The sequence below is a fragment of the Ursus americanus genome, chromosome 6 (genome assembly GCF_024610735.1).
Source record: "Ursus americanus isolate L20-20 chromosome 6, mUrsAme1.1.p, whole genome shotgun sequence".
Taxonomy (NCBI): domain Eukaryota; kingdom Metazoa; phylum Chordata; class Mammalia; order Carnivora; family Ursidae; genus Ursus; species Ursus americanus.
Window position 1 is genome coordinate 71,255,726 of NC_142132.1, and position 25,930 is coordinate 71,281,655.

General features: G+C 40.3%; 1 protein-coding gene across 3 annotated transcripts in view; it reads left to right on the forward strand.

The window, feature by feature from the left end:
- The first annotated feature begins 11,953 nt into the window (after window positions 1–11,953).
- TBCE (tubulin folding cofactor E) overlaps window positions 11,954–25,930 on the forward strand; it is a 75,809-nt gene continuing 61,832 nt past the window's right edge. For 2 of the 3 annotated variants that reach the window (XM_045783721.2, XM_087863136.1), the window contains exons 1-2: window positions 11,954–12,042; window positions 16,228–16,348. In XM_045783721.2, the coding sequence (XP_045639677.2) occupies window positions 16,269–16,348 (80 nt within the window). In that variant the 5' untranslated portion in view covers window positions 11,954–12,042; window positions 16,228–16,268. The remainder of the gene's footprint in view (window positions 12,043–16,227; window positions 16,349–25,930) is intronic. The other variant, XM_045783722.2, reaches the window with a different exon arrangement.

Below are 25,930 nucleotides of genomic sequence, written 5' to 3' on the forward strand. Positions count from 1 at the left end.
GTTTTATGACCATTGATAAATGGGCACCTTTTCACAGAGATGCCTGGAAAATGTAGTACTAGCTGCTTTATTATATGCATTCTTTTTTTTTTCAAAGATTTTATTTATTTATCAGAGAGAGAGAGAGCACATGACCAGGGGGAACAGCAGAGGCAGAGGGAGAAGCAGGCTCCCCACTGAGCAAGGAGCCCGATGCGGGACTCAATCCCAGGACCTTGGTATCATGACCTGAGCCAAAGGTAGATGCTTAACCAGCTAAGCCACCCATGTGTCCCTCGTTTTTGTTTTTGGATTTTTTTTAAAGATTTGTTTGTTGGGGTGCCTGGGTGGCATAGCGGTTAAGCGTCTGCCTTCGGCTCAGGGCGTGATCCCGGCGTTATGGGATCGGGCCCCACATCAGGCTCTTCTGCTGTGAGCCTGGTTCTTCCTCTCCCACTCCCCCTGCTTGTGTTCCCTCTCTCGCTGGATGTCTCTGTCTCTGTCGAATAAATAAAATCTTTAAAATAAATAAATAAATAAAAATAAAGATTTGTTTGTTTATTTTGGGGGTTGGGGGAAAGGAGAGGGAAAATCCCAAGCAGACTACATGCTGAGCACAGAGCCTGACAAGAGGCTCGATGACACAACCTTGAGATCATGACCTGAGCCCAAACCAAGAGTCAGACACTCAACTGACTGAGCCACCCAGGTGCCCCTATGTGCATTCTTTATAAAGCACTGTATGCCTTAGGAGAATGACCCATTGATTATCCTTGAATTATATTTGCTACTGTACATAGAGTACATATCTGAAGATCTGAGAATTGGTTTAATGAATAATAGAAGATATTTAATGGTAAACTACAAAAGTAATTTGTAAATCTTACCAAAGCTTGTAAGGTCGATTAACAGAAATTATAAAATGCGAATAAACACTTGAAAAGTAAAAAAGTTAAAGAGATTTAGTTGCAATAAATGATATTCTTACAAATGTCAATGTTTTACAAGAAAATGACTATTAAAGCTGACAGATTGAAGCACCTGGCTGGCTCAGTCAGTAGAGCTTGTGACTCTTGATCTCAGGGTCATGAGTTTGAGCCCCATGTTCGGTGTAGAGATTACTTCAAAAACAAAATTTAAAAATAAAAAAAAAACTGACATATTAAGTCAACCATAAAGAATTTGACATATAAAACTAAGTAAAAGGGGGGCGCCTGGGTAGCTCTGTCGTTAAGCGTCTGCCTTCAGCTCAGAGTGTGATCTCGGCATTCTGGGATCGAGCCCCACATCAGGCTCCTCCGCTGGGAGCCTGCTTCTTCCTCTCCCACTCCCCCTGCTTGTGTTCCCTCTCTCGCTGGCTGTCTCTATCTCTGTCAAATAAATAAATTTTTAAAAAAAAATCTTTTAAAAAAAACTAAGTAAAGGAAACTGAAGATGAAGCAGGTTATTTAAACCAATAATGATATGTTCCACTCTAGGGATAATTTATGTAAATAATTTTCTTTTATCTCATTCTTCTTCACACAATGGCAACTTACTGTAACAATCTCTGAAGCCACCTTGTGCTTTCTTGTTTTTCTCTTCCTATAGCTTGAAGATCAGCCTACCTTAAGAACAAAGGGAATTTATTGAAGGAATCACCAGGTTCGGGTCAGGTTCAGGACAAATAACCAAGACAGAACAAGAACCAGAAAATAGCTGTAACAGCAAGTACTATTTAGGCATTTGGTCAGAGTCTGCTGCCAGATGAGGGGACTCCCAACAGTTTTTTTCCACTCAAGATCTCCCTGGAGGGGTGCCTAGTGGTTCAGTCAGTTAAGTGTCTAACTCTTGATCTCAGCTCAGGTCTGGAACTCAGAGTCATGAGTTCAAGCCCCACATTGGGCTCCACGCTGGGTGTAGCGCCTACTTAAACAGAAAAGAAAAGCGAAGGGGAGGGAGGGAAGGGGAAAAAAAGAAAAGAAAAGAAAGGAAAAAAGAAAAGGAAAGAAAAATCTCCCTGGAGGCAGAACCCAACTGGCCAGATTAGGTCACTTATTACCCTTTGGCTGTAGCAGTAAGAGAAGGACATAGCAACCTTCCGGGACTCCGTGGCTTCTGTATGGGAAGACAGGACACTGTGGCTACATACAACTGTGGAGTGGTAATTTGCCGAAATGAAACAAAGATGGGATTAGAAAGAATGAGGGTGCAGAGTGTTGCCATGGCCGTGTGCAATCACTACAATTCCATCCCTGTGTCTACCTCCCTCCTCAGAGACACTTCTGACAGGACCTCCACTGGCCTTGCCCAGTGCTTAGCCAGGGAGACCAACGAACAGGTGTTTGTCAGTTGTAACCTTCAAAGCACAGACGGTAACTTCTATTACTTGTGGAAAGAGGATTGAGGAAAAGGAGGCTTTTCCGGAAAAGTTCTAGCAGAATGGCAGAGGTGAAGATTTATAAGTCGTGTACAATATATATTTAAATAAACGGATTGAATTTCAAAACAACAAAAAGGCCTTGCCTAGAGGAGCCTATGCCTTGTTTTACATACCCCTACGTAAGAGTATAACAAAGGAAGCTAGGTCAACAGTAGAGGGGGGTTCCTGGGTGGCTCAGTTGGTTAAGCATCTGCCTTTGGCTCAGGTTATGATCACAACTTCATTTCTTTTTAAGTCTGAATAATAGTCCATTGCATGTGTAGACCACATTTTGTTTATCCATTTGTGAGTTGATGGGCATTTGGGTGGTTCCTACTTCTTGGCTATTATGAATAATGTCACTGAACATTTGCATGTAAGTTTTTGTGTGGATGTATTTTTTCATTTCTTTTGGGTAATGTAATGGACTGAGTGGTCGTGTTCCCCCAAAACACATTTTGAAGCCTCAACCTCCACTATTTCTGTATTTGGAGCTAGGACCTTTATGGAAGTAATTATGTTTACATGAGGTCATAAGGATAGGGACCTGATCCAACAGGGTTAGTGTCCTTATAAGAAGAGATAAGAGAGAGCTATTTTCTCTCTCTCTGTTATGTGAGGACACAGTGAGAAGAGAGCCATCTGCAAGCCAGGAAAGAAGTGCTCACCAGGAATAAAATTGGCTGGCACCTTAACCTTGGACTTGAGTCTCTAGTACTGTGAGAAAATAAACTTCTGTTGTTTAAGCCACTCAGTTTTGGTACTCTGTTATAGCAGCTCAAGCCAACAGTGAGAGGTAAATCCTAGAAGTGGAATGCCTGAGTCATATGGTGATTTTGTTTTACATTTTGAATAGGGAATATATACTTAAGATATACCCCCTTAGGTGTACAAAATGTATATAAAAATATATTTATTTATTACGGCAGTACGTATAATAGAAAAAAGTAACAAATGTCCATCAATATAAATTGATCAAATCACTGTCTGTGATTGAGTGCAGCAAAACTATATACTGGGTACCTGGGTGGCTCAGTCAGTTTAGTGTCTGCCTTCGGCTCAGGTCATCCCATGGTCCTGGAATGGAGTCCTGTTGGGCCCCCTGCTCAACGGTGAGTCTGCTTCTCCCTCTGCCCCTCCTCCCACTCGTTCTCTCAGTCTCTCTCTCTCAAATAAATAAATAAAATCTTTAAAAAAACCCAAAAACTGTATGCTATAAGGATATATAGATATAGATATTTATAGATACAGGTATTAGCAAAATACTTTTTTTAACAATAGAGAAGTTTTATTGATCCATATTATTTCCAACTATTAATGGCAAATAGTTATCATGAAATATTATAAATAATTGTTAACATAATAACAGCAATAAAATTGCTAAAGTTAATTAGCAAAACACTGAAATACATAATGGGACTTAATACTCTTTGTTTAAGAATTAGACCATAATTTATGGTCTATCTTATATTAAAGAATTCCAAATTTTTTCAAGACTTTACTGTCTGTATAACACACAATGAAGAAAAGATGAGTTGGTTTCATTGAATCAAATGGAGAAATAAATAAGCCGATGAAAGGTCAATAGTACCTTCCATTAAATTTCATACTAAAATTATTTGCTTTGCTTTCCAGTGATTGAATTTGATAATATCCAACCATTTTACTAAGCAAAATACTTTTTTTGAGATATGTGTGTTCTTCTGCCTCTATTTTTCTCCATCCTTAGTTCCATAAATGTACCCAAGCCGTTTTGTGCTTTCTTGTCTCAAGGAAGTATTATGATTATCAGACTAAAATAAATTTCTTGCAAGATACTTCCTTTTCTGAATTAATTTTCCTGAAACCTGAGTCTGTGGAGAGGATTAGGCCAGGTGTCCTAGAAGAGGGGTACAGAACAAAGGAACAGTGACTTTAAGGGCAAAGAGAAAAGAAAAGAGAGGAGAGATTCTGGGAAGGGAGCAAAAGCCAGAAGATCCCAAGATTGTAGCTAGTGTTCCAGGGGATGACAAGACTTTAGAGAGGATGGACTGGACATCCTCGTTCCCTTCCATATGAATTTTTTTGAGGACATAAACATCGAGTCCACAAACTCAAGAGAAATGAAAAAACGTATCCGGGGGTACCTGGGTGGCTCAGTTGGTTAAGCGTCCAAGTCTTGATTTTGGCTCAGGTCATGATCTCAGTGTTGTGAGATCGAGACCCTTGCCAGGCTCTGTGCTCAGCACAGAGTCTGCTTGTACCTCTCCATCTGCTTCCCCCACCATCTCTCTATCTCTAAAATAAATAAATAAAATCTCAAAAAAGAAAAAAAGAAAAAAAGAAAAAAACATACCCATGCAAAACCTTGTACACAAATGTTGATAGCAGCATTCACATGGCAAGAAAGCAGAAAGGAGCTGGACTTTGAAGGCTCTTTATTAGCTTTAATAATAAACCTGTCCATGGTGTCTGTGAAGCCTAGAGATGAGATGACCTCAAGTACCTCCTAAATTTAAAAGCTGGTAAAGTGGCCCCAAGTCTGACTGAGATTAAATTTTCAGCTAGCCCTATATGGTACAGGAAGAATATTCATCCTCCTCAAGGGGCACCTGGGTGGCTCAGTCAGTTGGACATCTGACTCTTGGTTTCGGCTGGGGTCATGATCTCAGGGTTCTGGGAATGAGCCCTGCATCAGGCTCCCTCCTCAGTGGGGAGTCTGCTTGTCTCCCTCCCTCTCTGCCCCTTCCCCTGCTTGCACTCTCTCTCCCTCAATCTCAAATAAATAAATCTTTTTTTAAAAAAAGAATATTCATCCTCTTCAAGATGCTAGACTGAGTACAATGTTCATCTTTTCTCCCTTTTAGGAGACTACTAAAAGGAAAATAAAAGAATAAAAATACTAAAACACCAAAATAACATTGACAATGGAAGGGCTCTGCTAGTAGATGAGAAATTTCAAAAAAAAACTTTCCAGGGGCGCCTGGGTGGCTCAGTTGGTTAAGTGTCTGCCTACTGTTCTGGTCATGATCCCAGAGTCCTAGGATTGAGCCACACATCGGGCTCCCTGCCCAGCGGGGAGTCTGCTTTTCCCTCTCCCTCTGCCCCTCCCCCTTTGCTTGTGCTAGCTCTCTCTCTCTCTCTCTCTCAAATAAATATAATCTTTAAAAATTTTTCTGGAATACAGAAAGCAGATGACTGATTGATGAAAGCAGTGTGGATAAAGCCATAGCTAAAAATATGTAGAGAAGAGGCTGGGGCTGACATAGGATCCCACAGTAGAACCAGATGTATAGGCAGAATAATGTCCCCACCAAAGATGTCCATGTCCTCATCCCCAGAACTGTAAATATGGTATGTTATATGGCAAAGGGGAGTTAAGGTTGAAGATGAAATTAAGGTTGCTAATCAGATGACCTTAAAATAGGGAGATTATCCTGAATTGCCCAGGTGGACCAATGTAATATAAGAATTTTTCCAAGTGGAAGAGGGAGGCAGACAGGGAGGGTCAGAGAAGATGTGAGGATGGAAACAAGGTCAGCGTGGTATGATATGGAAAGGACTCAATGCACCATTTCTGACCATGAAGATGGAGGAAGGGGACCATAAGCCGTGGAATACAGGTGCCTTCTAGAAACCAGAAAGGGCAAGGAATGGATTCTAGCCTGCTGACTCCAGATAGGAACACAGCCCTGCTGACACCTTGGTTTTAGCCCAATGAGAAGTGTTGGGCTTCTACAGAACTGTAATATAATATATTTATGTTGTTTTAAGTCACTAAGATTGTGGTAATCTGTTAGAGCAGTGATAGGAAATGAACTGGAACAGTGCTGACTTGTCAACACAGAGGTTTGAAGGGATAAATATGGATGAAAACAGAAACTAATTGATGGTCTCTAAAGAAAAGGATGCATTCCTCCCACTATCTTTCTTGTACCCCAGTGGGGAAGCTAAATCATCATTACCAGGTATATATCCCTAAGCAAAAAAAGTAACATATCTTCTCTAGAGAGCTGGAAGTCAGTTTCTGGGGAGAATTTGGGCAACTGGCAAAGGTGTTGGTGTCAAAGAGCTACAATATTCTATTTGGTATTTGGGAGCCTTCCTGGAGCACAGTGGCTGTTCCCTTCCCTCTCACATGACAATGAGACTTACCATCAAGCAGCCTTACCCACAGAAGTCGAGCTCCTGCTAGCTCCCATTTAGAATTTCTACTACCTCATTTTGTGATATAAATGGACAACCAAAAACTCCCACATTTGTAGAGCACCTGCAGTATAACAGAGAAAGATCAAGAAAAAAGAAAGAAAGAAAACACAACAAAACAAGAAAATACAGAAAAATTTAATTTAAAGGAAACAGGAATAATTAAAGGAACAGAGAAAAGCTTAAAATAAGACAAACCATAATAAAAAAAATATCATTGGAGAGATTTCAGAAGATATTGAATTGAATCTATGACAAATGTTGTTTACCCAGCAATCATTCCTTGCTTTTTCCTTGTGGAAAGAACTCTGATATTTTCTCCATGTTTCATGGTCCTATGCTTCCAGGGAGGCAGGATTCTCTCTTTCTCTGAAGAGGTCATCCTTTTTCTCTTACGACCTTCAACTGATTGGATGAGGCCCACCTGTACTAAGGAGGACAGTCTGCTTTACCCAAAGTCTATTGATGTAACTGTTAATCTCATCTAAAACACTCCTTCACAGCAACATTTAGACTAGTGTTTGACAAAATATCTGGGTGCCATGACCTAGCCTAAGTTGAAACAATTACTCTTCACAACCAGTATGATAAGGGGAAAAGTTGCCATGTCAGAAGGTGCCAAAAGTTCATAAGAAGAAGGCCGGCAGGAACTTTGCGTGATAAACACCTACCACCATGGAACATCTCCCTGGAAGGCTGACTCTTCCTTGCAATGGGGCTAGGAGGAGGACCAACCTTGAATAAGATTGTAAAATGTTACAACAAGAGAATTCACTTTTGATTTTTTTCTATTTTATTTTTTAAAAGATTTTATTTTTAAGTACTCTCTACACCCAACATGGGGCTCAAAGTCACAACCCCGAGATCCAAAGTTACACACTCCTGACTGAGCCAGCCAGATGCCCCTGATTTTGTTTTCTTTTATAAATCTTTCTCAGAATGTGCTTATGAACAATTATTCATAGCCTCAACTTTCATGGTGTCTATTTAGACACTAATGAAATCAAATAAATCTCCCAAAATTAAGTGAGCTTACTTGACCTTGATCTTCTTTCAAGTTACCCCACAACTCCAAATGGCTTCTGTACTAAAATATTTGTCATGGTCCCAATAACAAAAACCAAGAAAGTCGATGTAGACAATGAGAAAGTATGCAGCACAAGAAGAACAATAGGCAACGGCAGATAACGAGGGAGGGACCAATCAAAGGAGTAAGGAACTCAGGAAGGAAGAAGAGACCAGCTAATTGAGAAAAATGGGTGTTCATAACCTGGGATCTATGGACTCCTTTGGGGTCTAGTAATGGGCTTGAGAGGATTAATTAACTCTCAAATTATAGGCAAAATTCATATGTATATGGAGAGCTTTCATCAGATTTCCAAAATGATTCACAACTCCCTGTCAAAAAAGAGGAAGAAGAAGGGGGATGAAGAAGAGGAAGGAGAAGAGGAAGGAGAAGGAAGAGGAGGAGAAGAAGGAGGAGAGGAAGAAGAGGAAGAAAGAACCACTGGAATTGGGATATCTGGTTTCCAGGAGTGCATCATTATGGTGTACTGCAGCAGAGACATCCAATAGGACACTGACTGGAAAATGTTCATCAAATATGGCAGTTAGATCTATTTGAAGAATCATTTAGCTTTGTTCCCTCAACTTCCTTTCCACTTCAACTCATGCCAGTCTGGCTTCTGAGTCCAAAACTACCAAATCTGCTCTTGTCAAGAACATTTATCTGGCAAAATCTAGTGAGTAGTTCTCTCTTTTCATCTTCCTTGACTTCTCAGCAGCGAAAATCCCAGTCTACAGGGCGCCTGGGTGGCTCAGGTGGTTGTCTACCTTCCGCTGAGGTCATGATCTCCAGGTCCTGGGATCAAGCCCCATTTCAGTCTCCCGGCTCAGTGGGGAGTCTGCTTCTTCCTCTCCCTCTGCCTCTCCCCTGCTTGTACTCTCTCGGTCTCTCTCTCAAATGAATAAATAAAATCTTTAAAAAATAATTAAAAAACCCTCCAGTCTTCAAGTTTTGCTCCTACCTTTCTGGTATTTTTTTTTTTAAAGATTTTATTTATTTATTTATTTATTTATTTATTTATTTATTTAAGAGAGAGTGAGCAAGAGAGTGTGAGAGAGCACATGAGCAGAGGGAGAGGGAGAAGCAGACTCCCCGCTGGGCAGGGAGCCCAGTGTGGGGCTCGATCCCAGGACCCTGGGTTCATGACCTGAGCAAAAGGCAGACGCTTAACTGACTGAGCCACCCAGGTGCCCCCCTACCTTTCTGGCTTAAGCCACCATTTTCTTTTCAAAAATTTTTTCTTTTTTAAGTAGGCTCATACCCATCTTTGGCCTTGAACTCATGACCCGGAGATTGAGAGTCACATGCTCTACCCACTGAGCCAGCCAGGCACCCCTAAGCCACCATTTGTGTGTGTGTGTGCTCTAAATGAAATAGTTCATAACTGACCTCTCTACCTACCATCTTCCCTCTTAACTCACCCTCCCTTGCCTCCCACCCCTGTTAACTTGTAGCACTAGAAAGATATTTAAAAAAATTTTTTTAAAGATCTTGTTTGACAGAGAAAGAGAGAGCACAAGCAGAGGCAGCAGCAGGCAAAGGGAGATGCAGACACAGGCTCCTCGCTGAGCAAGGAGCCCTATGCGGGGCTCAATCCTGCGGGGCTCAATCCCAGGACCCCGGGATCATGACCTTAGCCAAAGGCAGCTGCTTAACCCACTGAGCCACCCAGATGCCCCCCAGAAAGGTCTTTAAAAACTCTAAGTCAGTATTTGCCACTTGGGATCTTTATATTTGCTCTTCCTTAGGCCTGTAATGGTCTTCTTCCAGTTTTTCTTCTAAGATTTATTAGTTTATTTGAGATAGAGAACCTGAGTGCATGTGCTGAAGTGTGGGGGAGGAGCAGAGGGAGAGAATCTTCAAGCCAAATCCCTGCTCAGTGAGAAAGCTGACGTGGGGCTCAAACCCATGACCCATGTGATCATGATCTGAGCCAAAACCAAGAGTCCCATGCTCAACTGACTGAGCCACCAGGCACCCCTCAGTTTGTTTGGTTGTTTGTTTAACATTGCTGGATACTTCTTATCTTGCAGCTATCAGTTCAAATGAAAGTTATCTTCCCCTTACCTTCCTACTCTAAGTTGCTTACATCTTATTATAGCACCCTGTATTTCCCTTACTGCACTTAGCACAATCTGAAATTATTTATTTTATTTATGTATCATCTGTCTCACACCATTAGAATATAAATGTCCCAGGAATGGAACACTGCATCTCTTTTTCACTGCTAGATCTCCAATGCCTGAAAGCAGTATTTGGTGCAGAGTATTTGACACTCACTAAATATTTATTCAATGCCCCAATGATGAAACTCAAAAGGGATTCCATTGCAAATGTTCAGTATTTTAAGTTTGAGCTTTTTTCTATAATGGTTTAAGTACAACTTTTATATTTATTTATTTAATTTATTTTTAAAGATTTTATTCACCTCTTTATTTGAGAGAGACAGAGAGAGAGAGCAAGCATCGGGGAGGAGTGGAGGAAGAGGGACAAGCAGACTCCATGCTGAGCACGATGCCTGACACAGGGCTCAATCTCACAATCCTGAGATCACGACCCTAGCTGAAATCAAGAGTCGGATGCTCAACTGACTGAGTCACCCAGACGCCCCTTAAATATGATTTTTACAGCAAATGGTGAGAATTAATCTTATCAACCTATGCTATAGAGAAATCAAGGGATATGAGGAATGAGGAATCACCTTGGTGATTTGAAGTCACTGGTGAAGCCAGAAGGCCAGGCTGAAAGGGATAAAGATGAGGTGAGGAATGAGAGGCAGTGTGTATACACCTCTTTGAGGGAAAGATTTAGCAGAGTAAGCACTTCAAGTAGGTAACATAGTTGAGGCAGCAGTGTACAGGATCAATGTGACAAGAAAAGGACTCAAGGCAGAGGGATCATTATTTCACTCTAGACAAAACTAGGCAAGTATTGTCACAATTTAGTGGAGAGAAGAAGATATTTTACAAAGAAAAAGAAGATTCATGCTTTCTGTGTCTGTTGGGGGTGGTCTGAATTTTGCGGATGCCAAATAATTTTCAATGGTGGTTTTTCTCTGCCAAAAGACAATTTAAAAACCTTCAGGTTAGAAAGTCCACAGCTCTTTTTAGGACACATATGAATGTCAGTAAATAATTCTGCTTCAGTTTTTGTCTGTTAGGGTTAAAAGTGTCCTCCAACCTTCAAGAGTATAAGAAGCTTGGTCAAAATAAACAGTGATAAAGCCCATCAAAGACAAGCCTATAGTCTAACAAAGTCAGGTTTGTTAGCTTGCTGAAACAAGTGAGACCACACACCAGAGCAACTGGGGGAGTTTAACTAAAAAAAAAAAAAAAAAAAAGAGGCAGGGATAGCATAGGATTGGTTGGAGTATACATAAGAATTAAGCAGGCTCCTGTCTGGGCTATGAAGCAGACTCTAAGGTCTAGAATCCTTGACAACTACAGAGTTAAAATAATAAATATGGAATGTTGTATCTGAAAACCCATTATGTGAAGCTCTATACCTCTATTAAAGTGTCAAAATGATCCACATGGCTCAGCTCAGCCAGGCAGGAGAGGGATGTTCCATTCTTATTGATAGGATTTCAAACAACAAAGCTTCTGAAAGTTTTATTTTAGGGAGCAAGATTTTTCATCCTATGTCCCTTCATTAATCAACAAAAGCAGTTTTTACAGATTCACAACGGGTATCTCTATGTGCTGAAATTCTTCTCAACTTTAATAGCATGAGTGCTACCTCACTGATTTTTTATCCAGTTTCCCCTTGGGTGGGTGAAAGGCCTCTTATTTTCAACTAGTGATAACAACATCACAGGTATTGTGTGCTTTAATCACGTACCAGACCCCATTGCAAAATGTTTGTGTCATCTCATTTGATCCTCACAACAAACCATTTGATCCATTGAGCTAGTTATGTAGAATACTGAGGCTTAGAAATTAACATGCCTATGGAATTTGCTTTATTATTGTTTTTACTTTCAATCTGCCTTATATTTTAGCTAGATGATGGTGATGATGATGATTAGTTTTTGAGGCATCAACACTATTTTTTTCTCTGTGACTACACACTTCCTACGTGGTAGACTCTGCATAAACATGGTACTGAATAACAAGTAAACTAGAACATACACGTTCATTGGGTTGTTCTGACATCCTGGGTTGGCGGGAATCACCTGTGCAGCACAGGGACGGAGAACCTGCCCTTCGGGTGGAGGGACCAAACATCTATCTGGCTCCCAAGGCCCTCGCCTATTACATTCACGCCTGAGCTGCAGAGGCCGAAGCTCATGCCGCGGAGGCGGGACTTCCTGCCTCCCTCAAGAAACACTTCCGGCCAAAGCCGGAAGCTTCACTGCGGACCGGCGCGTGCGAGGGTCGCGGCTCCGACCACCCGGGCTAGCCGCGGGCAGGTGAGCTTTGGTGGGTGCTGTAGCCGGTGCGTCACTGTGCAGTGCTTCGGTCCTTGTGTCCTCTCCTAGAAACTTCTCAGGTTATCAGAGTCGGGAGTTGTCTGCTCCCGGCCGCCCCTACCAGACCCAGAGGCGCCGGCTGGAAGGGAGTCCGGGGGGCGGGGGCCCCAGCACCGGCCGCGGGTGAGGGAGCGGGGTGGGCAGGGCCGCCCAGCACTTTGTGTAGAAGCCTTGTTGGCGTGTCACTTTGGAAGAGGTGAAATTGCTCAGGTTAGAGAAACGGCTCTGAAGTTCCAGATCATTTAGCATTTGTGACGGAAGAGAAATAACATGAAGTAGGTGCAGAACATTGAATATTTTGAAATACTGCTTACCACCAGCTGGGGATTGGTCTAAGTTGTGGGTGGGTCCACACGAGGGTGTGACATCCCTGTTCCCAGAGGAACAACAGTCTCGTCGGGAAGACAGGGTTCAGAAATGCCAAGCTGTTAAGATAGAGATAGAGGAGATAAAGATTAAGAGAGCCGACTTCTTGTTCGTCTGACATTAGTATAGCCAAGGACGCTGTGATTTGATATTTGTCTTAACGTTCCCCATCCTTTTACTTTTAACCTTTCTCTATGCTTTTTTAAACAGCATGTCGCTGGGGATTTTTAAAAATCCAAGTCGACAGGCTCTGCCTTTTGGCAGGTTTTTGTACTTATTCATTGTCATTACTGCGGTATTTGTTCGGACCCAAACTTTTGGAGTCATCCATGACTCATCTCTTTCACACCACACATATAATCTCTCAGCAAATCCTGTAGACTTTCACCTTCGGAATCTGTCCAGACTTGCAACCCTTTCTCACCACTTCCACTAGTCCAGTTTATAGCTCTCACCTGGATTACTGCCGTAGCCACCTAACTGGTATGCTTTTTCTTCTTTGTTTCAGTCTCTTTTTATCATAGCATCTAAGGTGATCCTCTGGGAGGAAAAATCAGATTATTGCCCTCCTTTCAAAAAATCTCGCAGGGACTACCCATTTCACTCAGAGTAAAAGCCAAAGTTGGTAGAGTGGCCCCCGAGGTCCTGTATGATCCCCTCCTCTTTTACCTCTGATCTCATCTCTTGCTACTACTCTGCTCTACTCTGCACATTTGCCTCCTCAGGCACATCCCAGCCTCGGGATATTTGCAGTTGGGGTTCCTTTGCCTGGAATGACCTCTCCCTCCATCTGTGTACATGATTTAATCCCTTAACTCCCTCATATTTTTTGAAATATTACCTTCTCAGTGAGGTCTTCTCTGACATAGCCTTCCCTCACGTTTCTGTTGTGCTCATTGTCATTGTGCTTAACCATCGTTTGACAGGCCATGTGGTTTATTCATTTATCTGGTTTACTGTGTTTCCCCCACTAGCATAGAAGCTACGTGAGGGCCCATATTTTTGTATGTTTTATTACTGCTGTATTCCTAGTGCCTAAAACAGTATCTGGCTTTTAGATTTTCCATAGTATAACTGTTGAATGAATGGATTTGGACTTTTTCTGCCATCTTACATTTGATACTTTCTGTGCTTTTTTTCCTCCTTTCTTGCCTTTTTTTGGATTGAGGTTTGATCTTGTTTGTTTTCTCTTTTCATTTTTTCTTTTCTACTTCTTTGGAAGGTATATTTCTCTATGTACTCTATTTCTGTACTTATAGGGCTAACCTTTTAATTTTAATTTTTAATTTAGCTATGCATACTTAGTTGAATCTAATTCAGTCGTAAGTGAATCTTAGCCCTGCAGAACAATATTGTTTTTACCTTTGTTACTGATTTTAAACAGGCTTCTTGGATCATCTCAATATTTAAATTTTTAAAAAAAGATTTATTTATTTATTTATTCGACAGAGATAGAGACAGCCAGCAAGAGAGGGAACACAAGCAGGGGGAGTGGGAGAGGAAGAAGCAGGCTCATAGTGGAGGAGCCCGATGTGGGGCTCGATCCCACAACGCCGGGATCACACCCTGAGCCGAAGGCAGACGCTTAACCGCTGTGCCACCCAGGCACCCCAAAATTTAATTATTTTTGTAAGATGTAAATGTTCAACAATAAATCTAGAATTGTTACCATTTTCTGGTGGATTTGATTTTTTCTTATTTATTTATTTTTAAGATTTTATCTATTTGAGAGAGAGAGAGAATGCGAGCAGGTTGAGGGAGATGGGGGAAAGGTCAGGGGAGAGGGAGAAGCAGGACCCTGAGATCATGACCTAAGCCCAAGGCAGATGCTTAACTGACTGAGCCACCCAGGTGCCCCTTTTTTTGGATTTATTAAAGTCAGTTTATCATAAACTTTAATAGAATATTTGTTGTATACTTAGCACTTCAGAGTTTTTTTTTCAAAATATATGATACTTTCCCTACTTTAGCATTTTGCTGGGAAGTATACAAGAGAATCTACTAGAAAACAATATGGTAGACAGTAAGTGTGAAATGAATATGACTCAGTGAAACACTAATTTGAATTTAAATTAAAAAAAAAAGAATTTGACTCAGACAGTAAGTAGGGTCTACTGGAAAGGAGAGACGTCATAGTTTGCCAATTATTAGGAGTGGCTGGGATGAATTTGTGGAGAGGTGATTTGGGGAGATTTGCTGGTATTAAAAAGTATGTAGAGAAAGGGCACAAAGTTACTTATTAATTTTATTCTCTTTCATACAGTTTTGTCATAAAAATTGTGGGTTTGGTGTAGATTTAAGTCATTGGTGTTTTATAGAGAAGGTGTGCTTGTGGCCTCTTAGGAAATGCTTAAAGCTTTTTGGAGGACCTACTTAAAATTACATGAGACGATTCAGTATGGGAAGGCTAAGGATCTGCCATGAGGTTGTAGTACAACTTGGAAACAGGCTTTGACATTTAGCATAAAAGGACAGCAAGACATTATTTTAAGTGAAATAAGCCAGTCACGAAGATATACTGTTGATTCCACTTACATGAGATACCTCGAGTGGTCAAAATCATAAAAACAGAAGGTAGGGGCTGGGGAGAGCGGGACATGGGAGTTGTTTAATGGGTATAGAGTTTGTTTGGCTGGGTAAGAAGGTTTTGGATTAGTTGCACAACAGTATGAAAATATCTAACGCCACTGAACTGTACACTTAAAAATGATTAAGATGATAAATTTTATGTGTACTTTACCACAACTAAAAGCACTTTTTAGAAAAGAACAGTGGATGGGTTTGTTTAAAATTATGCTAAATAGCGGGTGTCTTGCTGGCTCAGTTGGTAGAGCATGTGACTCTTGATCTTGGGGTTGTTTGAGCCCCACATTGGGGGTAGAGCTTACTTAAAAAAAGAATTGGGCTAAATACTTGGAAATTGTAACATTTTGGGGTGGTAATTTTTTTTTAGAAGAATTTGTTTATTAGAGAGAGAGAGCGGGCATGAGCAGGGGGGAGGGGAAGAGGGAGAGGGAGAAAGCAGGCTCTCCCCTGAGCAGGGAGCCTGATGCAGGTCTCAGTCCCAGGACGCTGGGCTCATGACCTGAGCTGAAGGCAGGTGCTTAACCGACTGAGCAACCCAGGTGCCCTGGCTTGTGATTAAACTTGCCCATGTCAGCAACTGTTATTCTGAATTTGTAATATATTTCTTTGAATTTATGGAATATGATCCCCTTATCTAAATATAGAATCTAATTTATGATGTTAATGATCTTAATCATTAAGAGATCTTAATGACTAACATTGACTGTTTATGTTGAGCACTCTTCTACGTGTAAAAACTCATTTAAGTCTCACGACAGCCCTATGAAGTAGGTCCTAATACCATCTACATTTTACAGATGAGGAAACTGAGACACAGAGAGATTAAATTATCCAGTGTCCCATAGCTAGCATGTAGTGGACAAGGTTGAATTTCTCTCCAGCAGACTGGCTGCATATAATGTCCATATTACATTAAATAGGAACAAATATGATCTTAATTCTTATGTGTTTTTCAGAATTCTTTCAGTCTTGGGAGAAAGAAACTCTGCTCAAACTGAAGAATAAAAGAAAGACTTCGCTGTTTGATTTAACTGGGCTAATGAGAGGCTTTAGGCATGGTTGGATTGACTCCACTTTCCTTTTTCCCGTTTCCTGTTTTCAGACAAGTTTTTCCATGTAGTGGCACAAGTACCTCTCAGCTATTCCAGGTTTAATTGGTCCTTTTGTTTTCAGGTCTTGGGAAAGAGAGAGGTGGATTTTCTATTCAAGAGCCCATGTCATTTTCTAAAAGACTGACTCTCCTTGGGTTGGGATCTTTACATTTGGACCAGTTGCCAAAGGCAAGGAAACAGAGGTGAGGAGTCATTTTATTGGCCGTCCTGGGCCATGTGCTCACTCCTGTTGTGGGTGAGTGACAACCCACCAGGCAGAGGGCGTGCACTTCCCACAAGGGGAAGCTGCTGGGCTGAAAAGGCAGAAAATAGGTGAGAACCATTTTGATAGTATAGATGGAACTCTTGCTCTTTGTCCAGGTACGTTTCTCAGGTTAAGATTCTTCCACTTTTAAACAATAAGTTATTTTTAGAAGAATTAAAGAAATTAACATTTTGAATGAATATTGTGCAGTTAAGATAAGGAAAAGGAGAGCAGGTGCTATATGTTGGAGACTTAACACCAAACTTTTCTCATGTCCTCAAATTTTCTTTGATTCTTTATCTGGGATAAAGACCCCGTTAGCAGTCTGATAAATCTTGTGAGCTCCTTAGATTGTTTTTTGAGATTTTATTTTTAAGTAATCTCTACACCTAACATGGGGCCTGAACTCAGATTCACACACTATTGACTGAGCCAGCCATTAAAAAAGATTTTTTTTTAAAGATTTTATTTATTTATTTGAGGGAGAGAGAGCACGCATGAGAGAGCACAAGCGGGGAAGGGGCAGAAGGAGAGGGATAAGCATACTCCCTGCTGAGTAGGGAGCCTGACATGGGGCTCAATCCCAGGACCCTGAGGTTATGACCTGAGCTGAAGGCAGGTGTTTAACCAACTGAGCTACCTAGGAGCCCCTAAAGTGTTTTGTTTTTTTTTTTTTTTAAGATTTTATTTGTTTATTTGAGAGAGAGAGAGAGAAAGAGAATGAATGGGGGGAGGGGCAGAGGGAGAAGCAGACTAAATACATAGGATTTCATATAAAGAGCTTAACAAAACTCAGCACCCAAAACCCAAATAATCCAGTTAAGAAATGGGCAGAAGACATGACCAGACATTTCTCCAAAGAAGACATCCAGATGGCCAACAAACACGTGAAAAGATGTTCAACATCACTCACCATCAGGGAAATACAAATCAAAACCACAATAAGGTATCACCTCATACCTGTCAGAATGGCTACATTAACAACACAGGAAAGAACAGGTGTTGGTGAGGATGCAGAGAAAGGGGAACCCCCCTAGCACTGTTGGTGAGAATGCAAACTGGTGCAGCTCCTGTGGAAAACAGTATGGAGGTTCCTCAGAAAGTTAAAAATAGAACTGCCTATGATCCAGTGATTGCACTACTAGGTATTTACCCAAAGGATAAAAAAATACAGATTCAAAGGGGGTACATGCACCTCAGTGTTTATAGCAGCATTAACAAGAGCCAAATTGTGGAAAGAACCAAAATGTCCATCAACCGATGAATGGATAAAGAAGATGTGGCATACGTATACAATAGAATATCACTCAGCGATAAAAAAAGAATGACGTCTTGCTGTTTGCAACCATGTGGGTGGAGCTAGAGAGTATACTGCTGAGCGAAATAAGAGAAGAACAAATATGATCTCACTCGTGTGTAATTTAAGAAACAAACAAACATGGAAGGGGGGAAACAAAAGAGAGGAAAACCAAGAAACAGACTCTTAATTTTAGGGAACAAACTGATGGTTACCAGAGGGCAAGTGGGTAGGGGGATGGGTGAACTAGGTGATGGGAAATAAGGAGGGTGCTTGTGATAAGCACCGGGTTTTGTATGGAAGTGCTGAATCACTAAATTCTACACCTGAAACTAATATTACACTGTAGGTTAACTGGAATTTAAATAAAAACTTGGGGGGAAAAAAAGAAAATACATAAGATTTCAAATGAAATCCGGTTATGTGAAATAAAGTTATCAAAATACTTAAAAATTATCATCATGTGTTCATTAATATATTAAATGACAAAAATCTAGTGGCAGCTCTAATACTTTAATTCTGAAGTAGCGATGCATGTAAAGGATCTCTCGAGATATCTGTAATAGCTGTAATGTGATATAAAATATGCATGATCACAGGTGCTGCTAATCCAACTGATTTTTTGGCCTATGTGCACAATTTTGGAAAATGCTAAATTTCAGTGAGAGGTTAGTGAATATCTTCAGTTAGAAGATACCTTGAGAACCTATTGACTTAGGGTAAAAGATACCTCACTCAGGCTCTGTCCAGTGATCAGCTACCTGATGAGACTACCTGATGAGACTGAGGTCTCACTCTGTTCTTGTTAGTTGGCCCTGATCCCCAGTTGCGTGACTTGTACTATGTTTCTTTGACCAGGCTTCTTGGATGCAGTCTTTGGGTTTCTGAGAAACATCAGTTTGGACTGTCCCTTATTGTGCTGTTCCCACCTTTTGGGAGAGCCATCTCTGTTTTCTTGAACCCATTAATGCCAGATACTAACCTTGACCTCCCTTCAGTCTGAATTTCTGGTGATCATGACTTAAGCACTTAGAAATATTCCCTCCCATTTTTCTTTGTTTTTTTTTTTAAGATTTTATTTATATATTTTAGAGAGAGAGCATGCACATGTGAGAAAGAGCAGGGCAGGGTGTGGGGTGGGGAGAGGAAGAGGCAGAGGATCCCAAGTAGACTCCACACTGTGCAGAGCTGATTGTGGGGTTTGATTTCACAACCCAGTGTCCCAAATAAAGCTGAAGCAAATCAAAACTCTACAAAACTTAAAATATTGGGAATTAAATTTCCTGTTATTTTTTAAATTGTGCTAGACTACAGAAAACATTAACCATCTTAATTTTTTTTTAAGATTTTATTTTTAAGTAATCTCTACCTCCAGGGTGGGCTTGAACTCACAATCCCGAGATCAAGAGTGGCATGCTTCACCGACTGAGCCAGCCAGGCGCGCCAGACAATTTTAACAATTTTTAAGCGTACTACGGTTCACTAGTGTTAAGTACATTCACATTATTGTGCAACCATCAAGACCACCTGTCTCCAGAACTCCTTTCATTTTGCAAAAGTGAAACTCTTAGCCATTAAACACTTTTCCCCTCCGCACAGCCCTTGGCAACCACAATTCTGCTTTCTCTATGAATTTGACTACTCTAGGTACTTCTTTTAAGTGGAATCATACAGTATTTGTTCTTAGTGGCTTATTTCACTTAACAAGATGCCCTCAAGGGTTCATCCATGTTGTAGCATTTGGCAGAATTCCCTTTCTTTGTAAGGCTGAATAATATTCCATTGTATGCATACACCACACTGATATTTGGGTTAATTCCATCTCTTGGGTCTTTGTGAATAATGGCACTGTGAACATGGCTGTAAAGTATCTGCTTGTGTCCTTTTAGTTCTTTTCAAATGTTTTATTTGAGGAATTATGTCGTCATCTCATAGTGAAGAACATATAGAAAACAGTTTAGATTTTAAAAACAGATTAAGAGAAAGATCAATAAACCAATAGGACAATGGGTAAAGGAGTGTGAACAGGTAGTTCATAGAAAAGGGAGTCAGAATGAATAGATGCTCAGCTTCCCTCATAAAAAGAAACGAAAGTAAAATGCGTACTTCACTTATCAGACTGACAAGTAACCAAAAATGTGTTAATATTGAAGGTCAATGTTGTGATGATACAGGGGCTTATATAGTGCTGATGGGGCTGTAAATTGGTACAGCCACTAAAAAGGGACATTTGTTATTACCTACCAACATTAAAAATGCACATACCCTTTGACTTAGCAATACCCATTTTGAGAATGTTTCCTACAGATATTTTTGCACAGGTATAAAAAAATAAATGAGCAGGTTTAGTCTTTGCAGTATTATTTGTAATAGCAGAAACTTGGGAGTAACTGAAGTTCATCAGTTTGAAGACTGGTTAAATCACGGTGTATCTAGGAGCGCCTGGGTGGCTCAGTCATTAAGCGTCTGCCTTCGGCTCAGGGCGTGATCCTGGCGTTCTGGGATCGAGCCCCACATCAGGCTCCTCCGATGGGAACCTGCTTCTTCCTCTCCCACTCCCCCTGCTTGTGTTCCCTCTCTCGCTGGCCGTCTCTATGTCTGTCAAATAAATAAATAAATAAATCTTAAAAAAAAAAAATCATGGTGTATCTAAACAAATACTATGCAGCCACGTGGCTGTGGATACATTTCCAGGTTATATAATTGAATGAAAATGTAAGGAACAGAACCACATATATAGTCTGGTACCATTTGTGTAAAGAGAAAAGAAAAATACCGGCGTGTATAGGCACAAAATGGGTATGGAAGTATTTATGAGATACTAATAAAGCTGTTACCAGCAGGAAGAGATAATGACTAACAGGAATGGAAGGGAAACTTTCAGTGTATTCCTTTTTATACTTTGAGTATCATGTATTTAAAAAATTAAGTAAGATATGCCTAGAAAAATACGAGGATTACTGAAATAGAAAAAGAGACCGTCTAACAGTGACTTTCAGACACTTGAATAGACTTCTTAAGAAAAGCAACAGTGAGGTTGAGCCTCAAAATCAACTTGTGAAAAAATGTGAAGATAAGAAAAGAAACTTTTGGGATTGAGTACAAGACAGTCTACTCCTTGGGTATAGTATTGTATGTCTTTTAACTTTAAATCCTGAATATTTTGAAACATAGGAAACACCCAGATACTCATTGCCATTATTTAATGATTGTTAATATTTTGCCACCTTTGCTTCAACTTTTAAAAATATATTTAATGTAGCATAAGAAAGGACAGAAAAGTAGCATATTGATTCAATTTCTTATCTTTTGTTATTTCTACGGAGAATGATTTCCTGTCTTGTCCAAAAAAAAGTCTGGTTAAAAGCATGGTGAAGATAAAAAGAGGTAGGATAGCATTTGGCCATTTTGAATTAGTCTGCATTCTAGATGTGCCTGGGTGGCTCAGTGGGTTAAGCATCTGCCTTCAGCTGGGGTTATGATCTCGGGATCCTGGAATTGAGCCCCAGGGCTATGTCAGGCTCTCGGCTCATCAGGGAGTCTGCTTGTCCCTCTCTCTCTGCCCCCCAACTTTGTGTGTGTGTGTGTGTGTGTGTGTGTGCGCACGCGCGTGCGCACACACTCTCTTGCTCAAATAAGTAAATACATCTTTGAATTGGTCTGCATTGCAAGAGAAATTACATCTAGGAATTTATGAAAGAGCTGGCAAAAATACGATTACAAAAATTCCTGTTCATAATCTTTAAGGAGTAATGAACAAGGGGAAGTAGAACTTCTAGGAAAGATGTTTTGTGAACATTTAGAAAAGTGGTAATCCTAAGGAGCTAGGAGGAGTTTAATAAGTCTTGGCTAAATTTACCTTATTTTTTTTGTTTGTTTGTTTGGATTGTAATTCCCTGGCAAGCCAGGGAAATTTGCAGAGAACAGTGCATTATTTCCTTTCTCTTTTCATCATCTTTCCTTTCCCCCCTCTTCATTATTGTTAATAGAACAAATAACAGCTCTTCCTTCCAAATATATTCATACAACTCAGAGGTGTGTAAGTTAAAGAGTGAAGAGATCCCTTCCCTCACCCCATTTCTCTGATTGACAGTATACTCTGGGACTGACGGTGGAGTTTGATTTCTGGGGAGCATTTCACAAAGCTCATGACGTTCTTGCATGTGAACTGGGTGATAGGAGGGCTTATAACTAAAAAAAACGTTTCACTCACAATTTGTGTGGGTTCTGTCTTTGGTCGGGGTCATATATATATATGGGTCAGATACATATATACACATACATATTTTGTCTTTGATCTTAAAAAATTGGACAGGACAGAACTGGGAGAGATAATTAATGTTGGATTGTTCAATGTTCAGCATATATAAATGTAAAGTCCTACATTTACACATAATGTTATGATATGTTAGGTCCTACTTCAATAATTAGTTGCACAAGGGGTGCCTGGGTCAGTGTACAACTATTGATCTCAGGGTCGTGAGTTCAAGTCCCACATTGAGTGTAGAGATTACTTGAAAAATAAATTAGTTGTACAAGTATAGGATAGAGAAGACCTGATCTGAAAGTTGTTCGTGAGAATTCGTAAGACTTTATAGAGACAAGTAATGAAGTAGATTTTCTCTTAGTGTCACTGTCAGTATTTAACTTCTTTTTTGAATGGATGGTTTGGCCATGGCTTTCTCGAATCTTAAATGTATTTATTTACTTTGAATAATTGTCTCAAGAATTTTTCCCAAAGAAATACTTCAAAAGACAAGAATAATTTAAACATGAAGATGTTTTTAGCTGTTTTCTTTGGGATAGTAAACAATGGAAACATATAGCAATAGAGAAATGATTAAGTAAATTGTGGTATCTCTGTAGGTCAACATTAAAGAGATTAATATGATTCTGTGGCTATATGGCAAAATGTGCACACTGTTAATAAAAGAAGTAGAACAAAAATTACATTATCTATTTCAATTGTATGAAAATTCCGTTCACATGTTAATGAAAATCAAAAAATATTTAAAACTAGGGAAAACTGTTAACATAATTATAGTTAAATTTAAGCATTTAAATTTTTTTACATTTGTATCTTTATTGTTTTTTTAAAGATTTTATTTATTTATTTGAGAGAGAGAGAGAACAGAGGGAGAATGAGAGGGAGAAGCAGACTCCCTGCTGAGCAGAGAGCCTGCTATGGGGCTTGATCCCAGGACCCCAAGATCGTGACCTGAGCTGAAGGCAGATGCTTAACCACTGAGCCACCCACGCGCCCCTGAATCTTCATTTTTATTATTTATTTTAAAAGTTAGTTTTAGTGTGAGTTGATACGCAGTAGTACATTAGCTTCTCGTATAGAGAATTACATAGTAATTCAGTTTCTTTATACATTATGCTAATGCTCACCACAGTGTAGCCACCATCTGTCACCACAGAACACTATTATGGTATCATTGACTATATTCCCTGTGCTGTGCCTTCTATTCCTGTAACTTACTCATTCCATACCTGGAAGCCTGTATCTTCCATTTTGCCCATCCCCCATGCCCCCCTTACCTCTGGCAAACATCAGGTCTATGTATTTAAGGTCTGATTCTGCTTTATATGCATTTATTCATTTGTGGTTTTTTGTAGATTCCACATATGAGTGAAATCGTATGGTATTGATCTTTTTCAGTCTGACTTATTTCACTTAGCTTAATACTCTCTAGATCTATCTGTTGTCACAAATGGCATAATCCCATCCTTTTTTTGTGGCTCTGCGTGTGTGTGTGTGTGTGTGTGTGTGTGTGTGTGTCTACACACACCTTTCTTCCTTATCCATTCGCCTGTCAGTGGACACTTAGGTTGCTTCTACGTCTTGGTTATTGGAATTACTTCCAGGGTGCATATGTAAGAAAGATGTTAGGGTTCGAAGCTGATGGCCAGGAAAAAAATTCTTGAGACGTCTTGAGACGTCTTTGGGGCAAAACGTGGTTTGGTGAAAGCACGGAGACAGGACCCGTGAGCAGAAAGAGCTTCACTGGGGTCATGAGGAGTGGCTGATTATTTACTTTCAGGTTTGGAGGGGATTAGGGATAGTGGAAGTCTCTAAGGAATTTTGGAAGCAAGGTTTCCAGGACCTTGAAGGGGGCTAGCTATTGTTTGGGAAAAGGTTACTTAATACCATCTAATAAAATCTGAGTCATGAGACCCTTCAGATGTATATTTGGTGGGTCATATGCTTGGGGGATGATTGCCAACACGTATCTTGGGGTGGTAGAGATAAAGGAAGTTTCCAAGGAAATTTTTTTTTTTAAAGATTTTGTTTATTTATTTGACAGAGACAGCTAGCGAGAGAGGGAACACAAGCAGGGGGAGTGGGAGAGGAAGAAGCAGGCTCCCAGCGGAGAAGCCCGATGTGGGGCTGGATCCCAGAACGCCGGGATCACGCCCTGAGCCGAAGGCAGACACTTAACGACTACGCCACCCAGGCGCCCCACCAAAGAATTTTTTTTTTTTTTAAGATTTTATTTATTTATTCAACAGAGATAGAGACAGCCAGCGAGAGAGGGAACACAAGCAGGGGGAGTGGGCGAGGAAGAAGCAGGCTCATAGCGGAAGAGCCTGATGTGGGGCTCGATCCCGGATCGCCGGGATCACGCCCTGAGCCAAAGGCAGACGCTTAACCGCTGTGCCACCCAGGTGCCCCCCACCAAAGAAATTTTTATATGTTAAAGTAGACTTACAGGATCCTGGGGGTCAGGCTAAGATAGCCTTTTGCCCTCAGCAAAGTATTAACACTGAGGCAGCTGAGTTCCTAGATGAATGTCACTGTGCGTGTTTCAAGGACCTGTCAAGGGGTTATAGGTAGTAAGGAAATTCAGTTTTTCTTTTGCCTTTGTTTCCCACATCACATACATCTTTTCAAATTATTAGTGTTTTCAGTTCCTTTGGGTAAATACCCAGTACTGGAATTGCTAAGTCAAATGGTAGTTCTATTTTTAATTTGTTGAGAAAACTCCATACTGTTTTCCATAGTGCCCGCGCCAATTTACATTCCCACCAGCAGTGCAAGGGGGTTCCTTTTTCTCCACATCCTTACCGACACTTGTTATTTCTTGTCTTTTGGATACTAGTCATTCTAACAGGTATAAGGTGACATCTCATTGTAGTTTTGATTTGCATTTCCCTGATGATGAGTGATGTTGAGCATCCTTTCATGATTCTGTTGGCCATTTGTATGTCTTCTTTGGAAAAATATTTATTCAGGTCCTCTGCCCATTTTAATGGGATCATTTGTATTTTTTGGTGTTGTGTAAGTTCTCTATGTATTTTGGATATTAACCCCTTATTGAATATGTCATTTGCATATATCTTCTCCTATTCAGTAGGTTGCCTTTTGGTTTGTTGATTGTTTCCTTTGCTCTGCAGAAGCTTTTTATTTTTTTATTTATTATTTTTTTAAAGATTTTATTTTATTTATTTGACAGAGATAGAGACAGCCAGCGAGAGAGGGAACACAAGCAGGGGGAGTGGGAGAGGAAGAAGCAGGCTCATAGCGGAGGAGCCTGATGTGGGGCTCAATCCCAGAACGCCGGGATCACGCCCTGAGCTGAAGACAAACGCTTAACAGCTGCGCCACCCAGGCGCCCGAGAAGCTTTTTATTTTGACGTAGTCCCAATAGTTTATTTTTGTGTTTGTTTCCCTTGCCTCAGGAGACATATTTAGAAAAATGTTGCTAAGGCTGATGTCGAAGAAATTACTGCCTATGTTTTCTTCTAGGAGTTTTGTGGTTTCAGGACTCAATTTAGGTCTAATCTGTTTTGAGTTTATTTTTGTGTATGGTATAAGAAAGTGGTCCAGTTTCATTCTTTTGCATGTAACTGTCCAGTTTTCCTAACACCATTTGTTGAAGAGACTGTCTTTTCCCCATTGTATTCTCTTGCCTCTTGTGTTATAGATTAATTGACCATATATGGGTTAATTTCTGGGCTCTTTATTCTGTGCCATTGATGTATGTGTCTGTTGTTGTGCCAGTACCATACTGTTTTGATTACTACAGCTTTGTAATATAACTTGAAATCTGGGATTGTGATACCTCCAGGCTTGTCTTTCTCAAGATTTGTTTGGGTATTTTGGGGTCTTTTGTGGTTCTATACAAATTTTATTATTGTTTGTTCTAGTTCTGTGAAAAATACAATTGGTATTTTGATAAGGATTTCATTGAATCTTAAACAGTTATTCTTTAATAT